Here is a 20,378-nt window from a genome sequence, read left to right as displayed (position 1 = left end):
TATAATATATAAAGAATGGAAGGACAGAGTTCTTCTCTGTGAAACATTAACTTCTGAAGTTCTTAGCGGTTTTATTTTTAGCCAATAAGACACAAGACAGTTGAAGTACAGTTTCAATTTTTGGGTGTACAGACTGAAATATTCCAAAATATTTTTGGACTGTCTTAGAGCTTAAAAAAAAAAGATAAGGAAAGCAAGGATTTAACATTTTAGTTTTTCAACTGGAAAAATCCCCCAATAACATTGTACAGTACTGTGATTTGATAGTAACCAGTCACTAGAATATGATTAAGATTAAAGGAAGCAAAGGTAAAAGCAGACGGAAGAACTCCATGTGAGTTCTTAAGTAGTGTCTTGGTGTTCTGATCAGGCTAAGCCCGTCCCCACTCTTGGTCCCTTAGCACATTTCGCTTTATTTTCCCAGTGATGGTCTTTGGGAGTTCTTGAACAAATTCCACCTAGTAGAGAGAAGCATACCACAGAACCATTAATAGTATTTTTTCCATGACCCTGCTTGATTTGTAATATCTATTACTCCAAAATACACCAGTTTCTCCGATTCATAGGCTTTAAGACTTGAAAGACCATCAACATTAGGTGTTCTTAACCATGGGTCTATAAACTTTATGTGTTGAAAACTTTAAGTATAATAAGTTTCTGTTGTATTCCAGTATATTTTATGCATTTAAAAATATTATCTTGAGAAGAGGCCCATAGTAGGCTTTGGCAGACATCCTCAGGGTTCCAAGATACAGAAAAGGTGAAGAAACTTTGATCCAGTCCAGCCCCCTCCGATACAGCTGAAATAGTCCAAGAGAGGGGAAGTGACTTCTTAGTTCACACAGGTGCCTGGTAGTATGAAGCAAAATTAGTGGGCAGTAGGATAAATTAAGTGTAGGTGGGTGGTGGGATGGGGGAGCCATGCAGAGAGAAGACACGGTTAAGCTCCCCTATACTTCCTGGAGACTAGGAGCTCTGTTGTGCTAATGAATTGAGTATTGCTTTTTCCTAGGCACAAAGAGTTATCTTTATAAGCAGTATCTCTGTGACACCAGAATAGTGATTCATTGGTGAGTTGTAGTTGGGGGGAAAAAAGCCAAACTGGTGGATGAATTGAATTGACTAATTGTTTCCATATATCAGTCTATTCAGCCAAGGTCTTATGTCCTGGGAGAGAGAGTCAGTGAATATTAATCATAGAATATTGGAACCCTCAAGGGGCCATGGAGTGATTTAATCTCTGTTTCTAGGTAGAACTACATTTCCTAAATCATTTTTAAAAAGTAACTTTCTATTTCATAAGATCCTCCACAAAAGATTCCAGTCTTTGTTTTGTAATACAGCATTATTGCTTGTAACCCTTAAAGTCTGGGAAATTTCTTTGACATATTTGTTACAGTTAGAGTTTAGGAACGAAATTAGAGGTTCTTTGCCAATATGTCTTCAAGCAAATCACATGTGTTTTCTGTGTTACAGTTTTGTCTTTTGTGAAAATGGAAGAGTCTCTAATGAAAAAATTGTCATTATAAAATGAGTTACTACTATATATTTACCAAACTTATAGTTTACTAGTCAACAAATAAAGACTTATAGTGAAAGTAATTTCTGCAAGACGGTTTTCAAAAGAAACTTCTAGTTATGGTACTGCACAAATGAAACAATCATGTATTCTTTCTTATTATTAGAAAGTTTTCTACTATGTGAGGGGCATGATAAGCAGGATAACTAGCAATAATAAGAATAGCTAGCATTTACATAGCACTTTAAATGCTATTTGCAAAAATCTCATTTTATACTCACAACTACCCTGAGTAATTGCTATTGTATATTATGTTTTACAAATAGGGAAACTGAGGCAAATAATTAAGTGACTTGTTGAGGATCACACAGCTAGTGAGCATCTGAGGCTGGATTTGAACTTGGATCATCTGTGCTACAGGTTCATTACTCTAGCCACTGTACCACCTAGCTGCCTCTTCAGATGTATTTCTTCAGAGGTGTCTGTCCTAATAACATAAGTAAAGATAGGACTTGTGAGCTAGGGACCTTGTCAACTAAGACCTTTTCAGAGTCTCATTGTCATTGGACTTTTTTAAAGAGTATCAGTCAGTCTGCTATGATTTTATTAGTCTAAGGCATCACCTTATTAAATGTATGACAACAATGTAAATGAACAAGAATAGAACCTGAGTGCTATTCAGTTTTAATGATCTATCTTGGCTCTAGAGAAGAGCTAAGAAAATACACCTTGCTCCCTTCTTTGCAGAAGTGGGGGATTATGAATGTAGAATATGCTGTCAGATTTGGTAGATGTCTGTCAATTTTGCTGAATTACTTCTTGTCTTCTTTCATTCCCTCTCTCTTTTTTTTTGTAGGAGAAGGGGAAGAAGCATTTATATAGTGCCTACTATAGGTCAGATGCTCTATAAATATTATCTAATTTGATCTTCACAACAAACCCTGGGAGATAGGCTTTGTTATTATCCCTATTTTACAGTTGGGAGAACAGGTCAAGCCCAGAACCAGGATCACATAGTAAATATCAGGCTGGATTTGAACTCAGGTCTTCCAGACCTGTACTCTATCCAACGTTACCACCTATCTGCTTCTTTTAAATAGAGGAGGATTAGGAGGGATACATTTAGAAATAAATTTTTTAAAAAGATCAATAAGATGGGACAGCTGGAGCAGCATCTAATGAGATGAAGGTGCACTTTTCCTTCAAATTCTCCTTTTAAAGAAAAATTAAGAAAATGACAAACATCAACCAACATTAACTTTACATTTACAAAGAACTGTGAATCTCTGTTACATACTCTTTTTTTCCTCCAAGTAAATACGCATGTTAAACACAGTACTCCTTTTATTTTTAAGTACTTGCCTTCCTGGGATATTTGTAGGGTGCAGTTAATTTTTTCACATGATTCTGAAGCTCAAGAGCCAGTGTCTCTGTATTGCAGATTTAAAGGGTGCAGATAGAACAACAAAAGCTTTCACCACCTGGAGGAAGAAAAATCCGAATTTGTCTGTTACAGTGGTTTTCAAACTACATCAAAGGATAGCCCCATTCTGGAAAAAGGACTTTTTTTTTTTAAATTTTGAAACTATAGTTAAGGTAGAGGCCCAGCCAACCATCCTTGACTTCTTCAGCTACTGCCGCGAGAAACTTTGTGATAGAAATTTTGAGAGAACCTGGTTTCTGAAGTCAGACCCTGGAGCATCAGGGAAGCAAACCCCAGGGCTAGGTTCTTAAGCACCCTTGACCTCTGTATGCACTGGATTCCTGTCCCCGGTAGTAAGTCACCGTTTGTATTGTACTTTAAGCTTTATTAAGCAGTTCTTTAACAAACAGCCTTGTGGAGGTAGGTGGGGTAGGTAACACTCCTGCCTCACCTTTGTCTCCAGGATTCATCTCTGCCTTCAAGAAGGAGTTTGAGCATGAAGTCTTTCCAGAGCACCCCCTACCTCCAACTGCTATTGCCTTCCCTTCCAAACTACCTTGAACTTAACTACTTTGAATGTATTCTCTTCATTCTGTAGTTGAGGCAGCTAGGTGGCTAGGCCTGGAGTCAGGAAGACCTGAGTTCAAATGTGGCCTCAGATACTTCCTAGCTGTGTGACCCTGGGCAAATCACTTAACTCTATCTGCCTGTTTCCTCATCTGTAAAGTGAGCTGAAGAAAAAAATGACAAACCACCCTAGTATCTTTGCCAAGAAAACCTCACATGGGGTCAGAGTTGGGCACAACTGAAACAAAAACAACAAAATAGATAAGAACTACGAAAACTAAAGTTACCTGTTCAAAGTCACGCACAACTAATATTGATCTAGGATTCAGACCAAGGTCTCCTGACTCCAAGGCCACTCACTATTCTATCTGCTCCAACACCCACCAATTAGAAATTGATTTGAGTCAACAATCATTCTTTAAAAAAAAAGTACTTCCCTTATGGGAAGGTTAAAGACTCATTTTTTCATAAATTTTAAGTTCACAGACCCTACGCTAAGAACCCTTGGCGTAGAGGGAAGTGGGGGGCCCAGGACAGAAGAGGGAAAATCTAAATTAGTTCATCAGCTGTTTTCTAGCAGTTCACATTAAGCAAACTATATAGAAATTTCAATTGAGTCTAGGGAGCAGGTAATTGGGGGAGGGTTGCAAACCCCAAAGTAAGCTTGTAGTGATAGGGGAACTCAGGTCCGCATGTGGGTCCTTGGAAGCTAAAGGAGAGCACTAGGAGATTTGGCAAAGACAATTTTACCTGTGTTTCTACTTCCATGGTTGGCTATGCACCAAGCGAGGAGAAATTATTGTTATCTTCCCTCTTTCTGTACTGCATGAACTGACTCCCAGTTCAAAGCATGAAGGCTAGGAATGTTACAGTAGTTTAGTTACATTATGGATTAGATAGGCTTTTGTGGGATTGCTTGGGGACCTCACCACCTTTTATCATATATGTGTTTATATGTATGTGTACATATGGAACGTGTACATTCATGTAATAAACACGTGAAATACAACAATACACTTGGGAATAAACATAAATGTACATAATAGATCAAATAATAAACAGCAAATGTGCAAAATAAAAATAATTCTTAGTAACCATTAAACTCTATACTGTATTAGATTCTGTTCCATTCTTGTTGACATGAATTGTTAATGTCATATATAATGTAATATGATTAATATTATACATATCATATATGTATACATTTGTGCAGTCATTTTCAATCGTGTCTGACCTTGTGCCCATATTTGAGGTTTTCTTGGCAAAGATACTGAAGTAGTTTGCCATTTCCTTCTCCAGTTCATTTTACAGGTGAAGAAACTAAGGCAAACAGGGTGAAGTGACTTGCCCAGGGTCACACAACTAGTAAGTGTCTGAGGCAGGATTTGAACTCAGGAAGATGAGTCTTCCAGACTCCAGGCCTGGCACTCAAATGCATGCCCCACCTAGCTGCTACCTCAAGGTCTCTTTTAAGAACTTTGGAACTGATTGTGTGATATGGGAGTCACTGGCACAGGACCACTCAGTATGGCTTGCCCACGTCACAGAAGGTGCTGTGCTCTATGAGCAAAGCAGCATTAAGATGGCTCAAAAGAAACACGCGACGCATAAATTTAGAGAATCCACCTAAAATATTCACATGGACTATTTGTACCCAACCTATGGCAGAGAATATTCCCAGCTCGTATTGGTCTGATCAGCCACAGTCAGACACACTGTAATTTCACTCTAGCATAATGATGTCATTTTGGTCCTCGAGAACCAATCAACCACAACCAGCCAACATTAATGTAGTATATATGCACGTGTATTAATGTACTCTGTATATACACATTAATAATATGCATTCTTATCTGGAAAGAGCTTTATAATATTTAAAGTGTATAGATATGAGCTATAAAGATTAAAGTTACTTCTCCAAAGTCATACCATTAGTACTGATCCCTTGATAGCTTTATCCATATCTCTATTTATATGTCTATCTAGTACTTTTACATAGCTGCGATCTGTAAATCACAATTCACAATACTATTTTTATTCTGAGTTCTAAACCACTGATTTACAAATGAACTTGGGACAGCAATCTGTTGGGAAATTAGTGTCTAATGTTCATTCACACACATTGCTTCTTGACAAGAAGAGGCTGCTCTGTCAATTCTATCTTTTAAAAGATAATTGTGACGAGGCATTTTTCATCAAGTTGCTATTCTAATTATATTCATTTTACCTCTCCTCTGATAGGATCTGGACTGCTGACAACAGCAGATTCTACAACAGCTGGATGCTCAATTAGAGCACTTTCAACCTCAAATGGTCCAATTCGGTACCTGAGAAAAAAATCAATGAGTCCTTTAGACATAGCATCATTTAATCCCATTCCTCTATTTTATAGATGGGGAAACTGAGGCCCAGAGAAGTTGGGTGAGTCACCCGGAGCTACACAGACAGTACATAGCAGTCAGGAGCTGATCCCAATGCCTCTGATTCTAGATCCCAACTGCCATCATAATCTCTGAAATTAACTTTTAGGAACTTTATTTTTATTTTGCAAACTGTTATTTTCTATTTTTTTCCTTCTACCTATTTTGACTGCTCCTTCTTAGTTTCTGGTGCTAGATCAATACCTGTGTCCTATTCCCTAATATGTGTGTCTTCCAAGCTTCTGTCCTGGGCCCTCCATTTCTCTCTACACCAAGGTTTCTTAGAATAGGGTCTGTGAACTTAAATTTTTTTTTTGTAGTTGTGTTGCATTTTATTGCAGCCTGTCAGAAGGTTCATGACATAAAAAAGGCTAAGAACCCCTGCTATCCTTCTCTTCGTTATCTCATTAGCTTTCATGGATTCCATGATGTGCATATGATGTCCAAATCCTCTCTCTATGCACAAATGACATCCAGATCTATATATCTGGCCCTTTCTATCTCCTGAACTCCAGTCCTATGTCATTATGAACATGCCTTTTGAACGTACCCTCCTGGATATTCCAAAGGCATTTCAAAGTGAACATGTCCAAATGTGACTCATTCTCTTTCATATTTCTAGTCATTTGGCCTCACACCTTCAGAGTCATTCCTGTCCCCCACCAGCATCCAATCAGTTGTTAAGGTTTGTTCATTCTACCATGAATATATCTCTCCGGTCCCTCATTACCTTTCTTGTGACTCATATCGTGCCATCCCAGGTCATCATTTCTCACCTAGACTATTTCAAAACTAGCCTCCCTCCTTCTAATCTCTCTCCCTTCCAATACTTTCTCCACACAGTTGCCAAAATAATCTTCCTAAAGCATAAGTCTGATTATGTCACTTACTTGCTTAATATTCTTTTTTTAAAGAAGCTGTACCATTATATTTATTTTAAGTTTTTATGTTCTAGTTTTTGTATTCAGACATTTTTATTTTATTGAAAAGTAAATTTTTCTTACTACGCTTAAGATTCTTGAGTGGCTTCCTATTGCCTTGAATATAAAATATAAACAATTCCCTCGGCATTTAAAACCCTTCACAATCTGACACCAGTCTACTTTTCCAGATTTATTTAACATTATTTCCCTTCATACACTCTTATGTTCTAATCAAACTGGTTTACTTAGCTGTTCTCCAAACTTGCTATTCCAGCTTCCACTTTTGTGTCTTTGTACAAATCGTCTTCCATGCCTGTAACATACTCCTCCTCCTTTCACTTCTTAACATCCCTAGTATCCTTTAAAGCTCAACTCACATGCCACCTCCTAATCCTCCCAATGTTGGTGCTTTCTCCTTCTCAAAAGAAGCTTGTATTTATGTATCTGCTAGAATGTACACTCCTTGAGAGCAGGGACTTTTTTCTGTTTCTGTCTTTGTGTCTCCTCCTTTGTCTTGCTGCTTACATATCCTGGCCTTTTGTGACTCTGGGCAAGTCACCCAAGCACTCGATACTTAGGAAATTCTCTAAGACTTTAGTTTCAGAGAAAGTGCAGGCCTACATTGGTAGAGGGAGTTTCCTTTTCCAGAAGTTCCCTACAGTAATGAAATCCCAGGCCTAGTCCTTGTCCCTATCTTTAGGGGCTAGCATAATGCTTTGTTTATATTAACAACTTAATAGATATCTTTTGAATCAAAGTTTGTTGCATTCTGTATAGCAAAGGTGCTAACCCAGATGATATGATGACATCATCAGCTCTCCCAACAAACCAAAAATAGCCATCACTATCCATTATCCCTCGGTCTCCAGTGACATAAAAATTCCCCCTGATGGTGGCAGCTGTTTTTGATGGGTTGTCCTAGAAAGAAGGAAGCAATTCTAAGATTAATTTGATCCAAATAGTGATAAATTCCAAATTTTGAAGCATTTTAGAAATCTTTTCAAAAGCAGCCCATCAGATTCCGAGTGTTCATACCACATATTCCGAGAAGAAACAGAATGGTCTTGTAGACTTCAATCTGAGAGCAATTTCCCCTTCTTTACCAGGTGGCAGAATATTACAGTTTTCATCTATGATCTAGAATGAGAAAAACACTTTGCTTGGCTGTTCAGATTGGATTCTCATTGGAATGAAAATAAAGATCTCCTTTGATACAAAAACCCATCATTTTAATACCCATATTCTTCGAGAGATATTGCATCCTTTCAAATCCTGGAACGTCACAATCTCTGAAGAATCAAAGATGTGGCTGACCCAAGAGCAAGACATGGAGGGAGACAGAAAGAGGGGAGAGAGAGAGAGAAGCATGCTAAGCATCAGTTGACTACAAAACATTTCTAGTTCGGACTGACATGCAAGATGCTATTGAAGGGATATTATTCAGAAAATGTAGGATAAGAATAGGATGTGGTCTTGTCATGCAAAAACAGGATCTTCAGGCTGAGTGTTGCCCAAGCATCCCCCACCTCCCACTGGGGAGGATTTCTTGGGGGAAATGAACGAGAATCACATAGGATGAAGAGGTGTGCAATCTAGGGTTGCAATCTGGAAGAGATCCCAAATCCACTGAGGTATTGGAATTAAGAGGTGTTAAAAATGGAAGGAGCCTAAATTGAAGGAAATTTTCTATCTTTGTCAAACCAATTATATTTCCTTGACCTACCTGGACATCATAAGGTGGCACTCCCTTTCCCATTGATCCAGGTTTAATTTCGTTTCCTTTCTGATTGGCACATATTATTCCCTGTAAAGAGGAAATGTTTTTAGTGGCATGCTAAGGTATGCTTTCTCTTCTTCCAGCCCTCTCCAAGGGAAGAGATGCATAGTAGGGCAGCTAGAAGGTTGGCCTCAAAGTCAGGAAGACCTGGGTTAAAGTCCCACCTCTGGCACATACTGGCTGTGTGACCCTACACAAGTCACTTTTCCCATTAGTGCTCTAGGCAACTCTCTAAGATTGTCAGTTGCAGAAAGGGTGACTCCATAGTTATTTCTCTGGATGTGGTTAGCATTTTCAAACATGTGTCTTGGAATTGTCTTGGATCATTGTATTGCTGAGAAGAGCTACGTTGATCATGGTTAATCATTGCAGAATGTTGGCATTGCTGTATACAATGCTCTCCTGGTTCTCCTTGCTTTACTCAGCATCAGTTCATGTAAGTCTTTCCAGGTATTTCTGAAGTCTGCCTGCTCATCATTTCTTATACCACAGTAGTATTCCATTACACTCATATACCTTAACTTGTTCAGCCATTCCCCAATTGATGGGCATCCCCTCAATGTCTTATTCTTTGCCACCACAAAAAGCCGCTATAAATATTTTTGTACATATGGGTCCTTTTCCCTTTTTTATGATTACCTTGGGATATAGATCTACTAGTGGTATTGCTGGATCAAATAGTATGCACAGTTTTATAGTTCTTTTGGCATAGTTCCAAATTGTTCTCCAGACTGGTTAGATTAGTTCACAGCTCTACCAGCAATGCATTAGTGTCCCAATTTTCCCACATCTTCTCCAACATTTATCATTTTCCTGTTCTGTCATGTTAGCCAATCTGATAGGTGTGATGTGTCATTTTGATTTGCATTTCTCTAATCAATAGTGATTTAGAGCATTTTTTCATATGAGTATAGATGACCTTAATTTCTTCATCTGAGACCTGCCTGTTCATATCCTTTGACTATCAATTGGGGAATGATTTGTATTCTTATAAATTTGACTCAGTCCTCTATATATTTTTAAAATGAGGCATTTATCAGAAACACTGACTGTAAAAATTGTTTCTAAACTTGCTGCTTTCCTTCTAATCTTGGTTGCATTGGTTTTGTTTGTGCAGAAACTTATAGTCGCAAAATTATCCATTTTCGCATTTCATAGTGTTCTCTATCTCCTGTTTGGTCATAAATTCTTCCCTTCTCCGTATATCTGACAGGTAAACGAATAGTTGCTTGCTCTCCTAATTTGCTTGTGATATCATCCCTTATATCTAAACCATGTACTCATTTCAATCTTATCATGGTATAAAGCGTGAGATATTGGTCTGTGCCATACTTTTTTCCAGTTTTCCCAGCAGTTTTTATTGAATGTGAGTTCTTATCCCAGAAGCTGGAGTCTTTGTGTTTATCGACTGTGTTGACTACTGTGTCTTGTGTTCTTAAATCATACTTTATTGTTGTTGTTGAGTCATTTCACTCATGTCTGACTCTTTGTGACTCTATTTGAGATTTTTTTTGGCAGAGATACTGGAGTGGTTTGCTATTTTCCTTTTCCATACAAATGAGGAAACTAAGGCAAACAGAGTTAAGGGATTTGCTCTGGGTCACACAGCTGGTAAGTGTCTGAGGCCAGATTTGAGCTCAGGAAGAGTGTTCCTGACTTCTTCAGGACCAGAATTCTATCCACTGTACCGCCCAGCTGTCCAAATCATACTTAAATGAAGGAAAATGAATTGCTTTGTCTTAAACCTTCATCCCTTTGTATCCTTTCCTCCAGTCAGGGCAATATCAGATTAGAATAGGGAGAATATTGGAAAGATTATATAAAACCATAGAAGCAAGCCCAGATTTATTTTTTCCCCATGGAAATTAAAGCCATCTGTTTCATGACCCAAGAGAGCAGGTCTGGAGAGGAAGGTAGGGCCTGAATTTCTGATTTCACTGATATAAGTGGGTGATCTGGAGCCAGCATGACAGACTTATAGAGCCAATTGTTAAATTTCCAGGATGAGCATTTATACATCAGAAATTGACAAAGGCTACAAGTCAAGGTTTGTATTATTATTACTTTTTATTGTCTAGACTTAAGAAAGTGATGGAGAAATGTTAATAAGACAGATTAGATATAAAAGTGTGTCATCCGTACTTTTTTTTGGAGAGCTGTTCGTTAAACATTTACCAGTATACTGTTGCATGTAGGGAATAGCCAGGTGAGTAAACTCCCTCTTCTATTGCAGGTTATCATTTTCTCTGAAACTTATAGTCAGAAAGAGCTATCTAGAGCACTGAGAGGGAGTACTAGATAATTTAAATGATTTACATGATTTGCCCAGCGTCAAAGGTGGGAGTGTAACCTAGGTCTTCCTGGCTTCAAGGATAGCTCTCTCTCTCTGTCTCTGCTACAACACATTGTCTGATTTGTCAGAGGATTAAAGAAGGGGAGAAGAGGGAGTGTTCCTTACTTTCCATACCATGTGAAAATACAATAGAGTTTCAAGGGTTCTAGCAAAATTTTTTCTGCATGTGGAGAAGCTTTCAAAGTGACCTTAGTCATTTGCACGTACCACTTCGGTCTGTCCATAGCCTTCATACAGCTCCAGTCCTGTCTGGCTTTTCCACTGTTCCCTCACTTCTGGGTTAAGTGGCTCCCCTCCAGTCAAGCAGTGCCTCAAAGTTTTGAAGTTATAGCTTAAAAGGCAGAGAAATTGTATAGGTTCATCTGGAAAGTGATTTTAATTAGTTGACTATTCAAGTTGAGAAGTGCAGTGAGAGAGAGAGAGAGAGAGAGAGAGAGAGAGAGAGAGAGAGAGAGAGAGAGAGAGAGAGAGAGAGAAAGAGAGAGAGAGGAGTCTTGGGAAAATTTCCTAAAACAATTTGAGATTGTGTGAGACAAATGCCTAAAAGATTTATACATTGTGATACAGCATTACCTCCACTAGGCATATATCCCAAGGAGGACAAAGAAAGAGGGAACATATGTCAAAATACTAATAGCAGCACCTTTTGTGGTATCAAAACACTGGAGGTAAAGTGGGAGCCTAATGATTTAAGAATGGCTGAGCAAATCATGGTAAACAAATGTAATGAATTATTATCACACAGAAAGTATGAATATGAAGAGTTCAAATATACCTGTTAAGACTGATATGAACCGATGCAGGACAAAGAAAGCAGAACCAAGAGAATGATGTAAATAATGACCACAATAATGCAGAGGAAAGGATGGGGATAAGGATTATTCCTGAGATATCACTGGTTTAGAGAATTCCCCTATGAAGGAACTCTCAACCAAACCAGGTTAATATTTTCTTTGCACCTTATGGTCTTAGAGTATCTCCTTGGGCACGGAGGTTAAATGACTTGCCTAGTTTCACAAAGCCAAAATGTGTGCCAGATTCTGGCAGCCAGAAGAAGGTCTTGAACCCAGGTCTTCCTGGCCAGCTCTCTATCCATTATGCTATGATGTCTCTCAAATGCAAAGGAAAACAGCTCCAAGAGACATCAGAATTCAGATTAATATAATCACCAATCTTGACTCCAGAGGCCCAAAGTTGAACCACGCCTCCTTCCTCTCAGTAGACAGGTGGTGGCCTATGAGTGTGAAACTCTGTATACCCTGTCAGACATAGTGTATTGCTTTGTTTTGCTTAACTGTTTTCCTTTTTTATGGGTAGAGTAATTCTGTGGCAGGGGTAGGGTAATATTCGGAAGTGACATTGATGTAAAAAAAAAAGCATCATTAAAACATTAAAAATTTTTTTTGAAAGAAGAAAATACAAATTTCCTACCTGAGAAGAAAATGGCTGCGGGTAGGGGTGACCGGGGGTGTCTATCCTAGAGCTTGTGTTAGAGCATTGGTTTAGAAAATAGTATAACTCTTAAGCTTCAAGATAAATGATTCTGCAAAACTAGAAATTATCAGTTCTCTGCCCCCAAGGAAATATAGAAAATAAAAAGAAATTTTTTTTTTCTGAGATACCTCTTAAGGTCTTTTTGTATAAGCATCCGGTATACAGTTGGGGCACTGCAGAGAATGGTTATGGGGTAGTTGTTGAGAGTCTAAAGAAAATATAAAAGAGACATCAAATGTTAAAGGTCAAGAAATCAGTGAGATGTTTTAAGTTTCTAAATACAATCATAGATTTAGAAGTAGAAGGTACCTCAAAGGTCATCTTAGTTCCAATTTCTCATCTGACAGATGAAGAAACCTAGGCCCAGAGGAGGAAAGTGACTTATCTAGCTGGAGACAGCTAGGTGGCATGGTGGATAGAGTGCTGGGCCTTGAGTCAGGAAGACCTGAATTGAAATCCTGCCTCAGACACTAAATGTATGACCCTGGGCAAGTCACTACACCTCTGTTTGCTCCAGTTTCCTCATCTGTAAAATGGGGATAATGACAGCATTTACCTCCCAGGGTTGTTGTGAGGATCAGACAAGATAATGTTTATAAAGTACTTTGCACAGTTCCTGGCACATAGTAGGGGCTTAACAAATGCTTGCTTCCTTTGTTCCTTCCATAAATCATTCAAACCCAGGTCATCTGACAACTGCAGATCCAATGTTCTTTCCAGTGAAAAGTACTGCTGCCTCATCTTTTCTAATTCCTTTAAAAAAATCTGTTTGTTGACATCACAAGACAAAGGATGCTTATTCATTGACAATACCTTGATTATATACTTCAGTATCATCAAATGTTGCAAACAAAATACATTTTATATTATAGATATCTCCCACATAAAGTTTCAACTAGTTATATTTTACTGCAGAAATAACTAATCACCCAGGGTATTTTACTTGAAATCTAACTTCCTTAGCAAGACCTCATTAGCCCCCTATTTACATAAAATATAATTAAAATAGAATTTTTATGCAAATATATAGAACAATATTTGTACATGTGAACTGATACAGCAGGAACTCTCCTCTTTTCCTAGGAAAATATGATTCTTTTAAATGAATTTATAAAATGTAAGAATACTACAGCCTTCAAGTTTCTCAGGCCTGCTTCTTCTGGGTCAGAATCTAATTTTTTTTAGTATCACTGTAATTAAAACAATTCTTATACCAACGATTCTGATGTACGCATTAAATTGACAAAATTAATTAAAAATTTAATGTTGGCAGTGTCTGGCAGACTAGGAGATGAGTTAAGCTATGACTTAGAGAGAAATCCAGAAATTTCTAGGTCACTAAGAACAAAACATGTATATTGTCTTAAATCTTTTTTAAAAATGTAATTAAATTTTTTTCTATAAGCTGAAGAACCATCAGCACACATTTATATTCAAATGCACAAACAGCCCCCAAGATAAGAGCTGCACAGGAAATTATACTTCTTGTAAGCTTACATGTTAACTTTAACAAGATAATAACTAGATCATCTTATTTATTACTTTATCTTCTCAAACTCTGTTATTTTTCCCCTACTGTGTATTTTTCTAGACTGTTGCTGTTGTTATTATTATCACATACACCTGAAATGTACATGATTGTCATAATTTTTGAATACTGCTGTAAGATTTTGAGCATTCATGTTTGTCATTTCTAATGGCACAATAATATTCTATCGCATTAATATTCCACACTTTGTTTTAGCCCATTTACTGATCATTGGACAGAGTCTGATTTTATGTTATTACAAACAAGGTTGCTATGAATATTTTTGTATGGGCAGGTCTTTTTGTCTTTAGGACATAGTGTAGGTAGTGGGATCACTGGGTCAAAAGGTATTTATTATATAACATCACATTGCTTTGCAAAAAGATTGCACTAATTCATGGTTGCTCCATCAGTGAAATAAATAATGTGTCTGTTTCTTTCTTCATACCCACATGGTTCCCCCAAGAATCAGTGCAATCAAACACTCAGAGTTTAGGTATGTACATGCAAGCAGTAGCTTTACTGAGATACAGAGGATTTTATTTTTAAATAGCAGGGAAGGATAAATGGTGAATAAAAATTCCCATAGTGCTTCTATTCCCCTTTTGAAGAAGGTTGGTTACTCTGAGTAGAGGGGGCCTGAAGGGAGCCTGGGGTCCTGTCAGGTCAGAGAATCCATAAGGTGGTCCTTCTGTGCTCCTTGAGAGTCCCCTTACTAATGAATAATCACTTACCTACCTAAAGGCCCACACCTCTGTTTTAGGTCACTTCAGTGGAGAAATTTCCTTATCAATTTGATTTAGCTGTGACTTCTCTATTGCTTTCTTTTTCTGAATTTTTAGCTGAATAGCTGAACTCACCTCCTAGACTAACACACTCTGCCAACATTAACATTTTAATTAATTTCGCCAATTTAATGAATGTAACATGGTATCAGAATTATTTTAATTTAGATTTCTTTTTATTAATTTGGATACTTTTAAAGTGGTTATTGATAATTTTGTTACTTCTTTCAAAGTATTTGTTACTAAGTGTTTGCTGGGTTATGGATCTTGCTGTTAAAATTTATTTCAATTTCTTATGGATTTTGGATATCAAACTTTTTTTTTTTAGTAATGTTTACAGGAATTTGCCCCTGATGTGGGGGGCCAAGTCTTTATGGAACATCTCTAAGTCCTTATGGACTTTAGGGGTCAGTACGTATAGAGGCTCGCTTCAGGATAAACGCTGCCATGACCCTTGCCCTAGCTCGGTTTGTTATGGTTTGTTGATTCTGAGTTCTTACTCATGCCCAGCCTTGAGACTAGGTGGCTGACTCGGGTAGACAATACTAAGAACTGGGCAGGAAAACAATAGATATGAAATTTGGCATTAAAACTACTGTCTCATGAAAAAATGAGGATCTTTAGCTGCTTAGATTGTTTATGTTATCAATTAGCACTTGTAGATCATTTCTCATTGTACAAAGCTGTTTTCTATATAATCTTGTAACCTCTGAAAATAAACCAGTCTTATGAGCATAGTCTCAGACTCGCCTAGCCCGACTTTTCTTTCTCCAGTTCCCCTTCCCCTTTTTCTTTCACCGCTCTGTGGTACGTTCACATCGGCTGCTGGCACCCTCACCCATTTGTTTCTTTTCTTTTTATTCCAGATGTATTGCTTTTTGTTGTGCAAAAGCATACTCTCTCCCTCCCCATCCCCCCCCACATATATGTACATGTGTATACATGTACATTTATGGATTTTGTGACATACATATATGTACACACATGTATTATATCCATACATACATGTATATATGTAATGAAATCCATTTATTTTTCCCTTTATAAATCTCTCTGTTAAATAGCAAAGAATTTTTCTATCTCATCCTTTTATAAGGAAATTCAATCCATATTCTTGGTTATATTTATTACATGTGATATCCTGTACTATACTTTCATTTAATTTCTCATATTTTTTTAGAAAGGAATACAGCCTTCCTTAATTCATTGGTAATACTGTATCTCAACCTTAACATACTCACATTGCACTAAACACAGTCACTATGTTTTATATCATTCATCCTATACATTTTTTGAAAATGTGGTTTCCCTGGCCTTTTCCCCGTTTGAGATAGGAGTATCACTTTGGGATTGCTCCTGGGGGGGGCGGAGCCAAGATGGCAGAATGAAAGCAGTGACTTGCTTGAGCTCTCCTCCAAACCCCTCCAAATACTCATAAAAAATGGCTCTAAACAAATTCTGAAGCAGCAGAACCCACAAAAAGACAGAGTGAAACAAATTTCCAGCCCAAGACAACCTGGATGATTGATCAGAAAGGTGTATCGCGCGGGGCTGGGAGTGCAGTGTGGGTGCGCAGGCCTCAGCGAACCTGAAGCAGGCCTCAGAGGACTCAATCGCAGGCAGCTGTGGTGGTTTCCAGACTCCTCAATCCACCAATGCCAAAGACACCTTAGAAGGTCAGTGGGAAAAGTCTGTTTCTGTCGGTGCTGAGAAAGGAAGGCAGGGTTTCATCTCCATTCCCCAAGAGTGTGGCCCTGGGAGGTCTGGCAGCTGCTTCCTGAGCTTCTAGCCCACAGACTGAGGGGGAATCCAGTGGCTGATCAGAGAGGGATTGCAGGGATCTCTTTGCCAGAGCTGAGGCAGGAACCTCTTGCTTTGCCCGTGTGTGGATCTGGGTCACAGTTCTGGGCGGCGGCGCTGGGGTGAGGAGGAGCGCTGGCTTGGTGGATCTTGGAGTGGTTGTGGAGAGAAACTCCCCCTCACAGTTACAGGACAGAAAGGAGTACTTGTAGTCACAGGCCAGGAAAGGAGTAAACACCTTGCCCCTTATTATACCACCTTGGAAGAACTGAAAATTTACAGGTCCCTACAAGTATCTCTGAAAACAGCTGTACAAACCCCCGAAGCTTGGGACAGTACATTCTCCACATTGGAAGCAGATTCGTACCTTAACAAAGAGTTTAAAACTCAAGTAATTGGCCAGGATCATGAGCAAGCAGCGCAAAAAGAATCAGACTATATTATCTTCCTTTGGTGACAAAGAAGATCAAAATATACAACCAGAAGACAACAAAGTCAAAGCTCCTACATCCAAAGCCTCCAAGAAAAATATGAATCAGTCCCAGGCCTTGGAAGAGCTCAAAAGGGATTTTGAGAAGCAAGTAAGGGAAGTAGAGGAAAAACTGGGAAGAGAAATGAGAGTGATGCAAGAAAATCACAAAAAACAAGTCAACAGCTTGCTAAAGGAGACCCAAAAAAATACTGTAGAAAATAACACCTTAAAAAATAGCCTAAGCCAAATGGCAAAAGAGGTCCAAAAAGCCAATGAGGAGAAGAATGCCCTAAAAAGCAAAATTGGCCAAATGGAAAAGGAAGTCCAAAAATTACTGAAGAAAATGCTTCCTTAAAAATTAGAATAGAGCAATTGGAGGCTAGTGACTTTATGAGAAATCATGACACAGTAGATCAAATTCAAAAGAATGAAAAATTAGAAAACAATGTGAAATATCTCATTGGAAAAACAACTGACCTGGAAAATAGATCAAGGAGAGAGAATTTTAAAATTATTGGACTATCTGAAAGCCATGATCGAAAAAAGAGCCTAGACATCATCTTTCAAGAAATTATCAAGGAAAACTGCCCTGATATATTAAAACCAGAAGGCAAAATAGAAATTGAAAGAATCCACAGATCTCCTGAAAGAGATCCCCAAAGGAAAACTCCTAGGAATATTATAGCCAAATTCCAGAGTTCCCAGGTCAAGGAGAAAATATTACAAGCTGCCGGAAGGAAACAGTTCAGGTACTGTGGAAACACAATCAGGATGACACAAGATTTAGTAGCTTCTACATTAAAGGACTGCAGGGCATGGAATATAATATTCCAGAGGGCAAAGGAGATAGGATTACAACCAAGAATCACCTACCCAGCAAAACTGAGTATAATCCTTCAGGGGAAAAAATGGTCATTCAGTAAAATAGAGGACTTTCAAGGATTGTTGATGAAAAGACCAGAGCTGAATAGAAAATTTGACTTTCAAATACAGGACTCGAGTGGAACATGAAAAGGTAAACAGGAAAGAGAAATCATAAGAGACTTATTGAGATTGAACTGTTTACATTCTTGCATGGAAAGGTGATATTTATAACTCATGAGACCTTTGTCAGTATTAGGGTAGTTGGAGGAAAAAAATATATGTATGTATATGTAGATAGATAGAGGGCACAGGGTGAGTTGAAGATTAAGAGGTCATATCTGGAGAATAAAATTAAGGAATGAGAGAGGATTATACTCGGACAAGAAGAAAGGGAGAGATAGAATGGGGTAGATTATCTCACAAAAAAAACCCCAAAAACCAGAAAAGGGATTACTCCTCTCCCCCATCTCCATCCTTTTTGCTATACTCATGTTTTGTCATTTAAAAAAAAAATCTGTGGCATCCTAAATCAACCTATTTCTCTCCTTCCTTCAACTTTCCTCTAGAAGCATTTTTGTTTGAAATGTGGTGCTTTCCTTTTTGATTACTTATAAAATCTTTGTTCTTGTGTCCTGAAGTTTGACAGTATATTTGGCTGAGTAGAATTAGGGGTTCATTCTTCTTGGTATTCTATGAATTCTTCTAACATGGAGTCTATTCTTCATTTTCTATATTTCTGGCAAAATTTCCCATATGATTTCTTGAAATATTGAGACATACTGAGGTTCTTTTCTTCACAACTCTTGGGAAACCTAAACATTCTTTAATTTTCCATTTTTGGTCTGCCTTCTGGATCTGTTTTTATTTGCATAGATTCCAAATCTTTTGACAGTTGTTTAATTTCTTAGGCAATTTTTTCTGTATCCTCTGTTGTTTTTGCAACTTTCCCTCCAGTGAAATAATTTTATTTTTGTTTTATTCATATTTTTTGTGAAAATTGTCATCTTTTTATTGTTTAATATAGTTATAATGATAGGACTCCAATGTAGAATCACTTAGACCAAGTGGTCCTAATGCCCATAAAACAGATGGCAAAGATAGACAAAGTTGTACTTTTCGTTGTTCTATGTTAACCCTATTTCAGGCAGTTAATGCTTGCAACTTCTAGTTAGATAAAACTCAGACCCTTTCCCAGTTTCTAGTCCCAATAAAGAAATTCTTCCTACCTGAGTCTCACCCAAGTGCAATATCAATAAGCGACCCTAGGAACTTCACCACATCTGGATCTATTTAGGAATGTCCTCTTTCACATCTGACAACAATTACCTATCCTCTACCAAGCCCATTTTTAGAGAATATAACTTTTCCACCTGAATCCCTACTTTATGTCTTTTTTCCCACACATCTATCTCCTCTCACTGGGAAAGTTTTTTACATGGGTGGAGGTAAGTTGTGTCTGTATGGGAGAATTTCTGTCTATATCTACTTGCTTCCTGTGCATATAATGATAAAACTCTTGTTTATATCACCTTCTCAAGTGCCAATTTCCATAAATTCTCTAACCTAAGTCTTTGCTTTAACTTCATCTGTTAGGCCAAATAATTTTCCATAAGTACTTAAAATTGTTTAATTTCTTTTTTATTATGTCTTAGATTTTCAAATTGTTTTCTTTATTTCACTTCATGATTTTTGTTGTTGAATTGTTTCAGTTGTGTCTGACTCTTTGTGACCCCATTTGGGGTTTTCTTGGCAAAACCAAAGTGGTTTGCTGTTTCCTTCTCCAGCTCATTTTGCAGATGAGGAATGTGGCAAACAGGGTTAAATGACTTGTCCAGGATCACATAGCTAGTAAGTGTCTAAGGCCAGATTTGAACTCAGGAAGATGAGTCTTCCTTACTCCAGGGCTAGCACTCTATCCACTGTGCTATCCAGATGATATTTTTACTAATTTTATTTCTTCCTCCAGTTCTTTTACTGTATCCATTATCTATTTTTTTTGTGCCTCGAGGAAATTCTTGTTCTATTTTCCTTGTTGGTCATATTTGAAAGTGTTTTTCTTCAGGCATTTCTGCTTTCATTTTTCTTAACCCATAATATTTTTTCATTGTGTTATAATGTTTTTATTGTATATTCATTTTTTAAGGTTTTTTTTAATAAAAATAATTTTCCTTTGAAAGTATGTAGTAGCTTGGTTTCATTTTGACGTTTCCATTGGTTTTTTGAGGGAGTTATTGAGAAGAATGAGATCTTTTATTTTTCCATCTTCTTGGAAGTCTTATGTTTTAAATCTAAAGAAATATTAGATTTGTATTTAAATAATTCTTTCTGAAGAGGTCTTACTGTGTCAGTTAACTCAGTGGTATTTTGTCCTATGTAAAAGCACATGATAGAGTAAATGAAACCTGAGATATAGATTCATAGACTGTTAGATCTGGAATAGAATCCTTAGATTC

The 20,378-nt window shown here is 37.6% G+C and overlaps 1 protein-coding gene across 1 annotated transcript in view; it reads right to left on the bottom strand.

The window, feature by feature from the left end:
* Nucleotides 1-371: 371 nt before the first annotated feature.
* The window catches only part of LOC110193529 (acyl-coenzyme A synthetase ACSM4, mitochondrial-like), a 31,251-nt gene continuing 11,244 nt past the window's right edge, over nt 372-20,378 (bottom strand). The window contains 9 exon segments of the mRNA XM_020965399.2: nt 372-458; nt 2,882-2,961; nt 2,964-3,000; nt 5,737-5,836; nt 7,643-7,770; nt 7,888-7,989; nt 8,576-8,656; nt 11,190-11,313; nt 12,605-12,684. Coding sequence (XP_020821058.1) covers nt 372-458; nt 2,882-2,961; nt 2,964-3,000; nt 5,737-5,836; nt 7,643-7,770; nt 7,888-7,989; nt 8,576-8,656; nt 11,190-11,313; nt 12,605-12,684 — 819 coding nt within the window.

Source organism: Phascolarctos cinereus, unplaced genomic scaffold (genome assembly GCF_003287225.1).
Source record: "Phascolarctos cinereus isolate Bilbo 61053 unplaced genomic scaffold, phaCin_HiC Scaffold_4;HRSCAF=312, whole genome shotgun sequence".
NCBI classification, from domain to species: domain Eukaryota; kingdom Metazoa; phylum Chordata; class Mammalia; order Diprotodontia; family Phascolarctidae; genus Phascolarctos; species Phascolarctos cinereus.
This window is presented reverse-complemented; position numbering and strand designations above follow the sequence as displayed.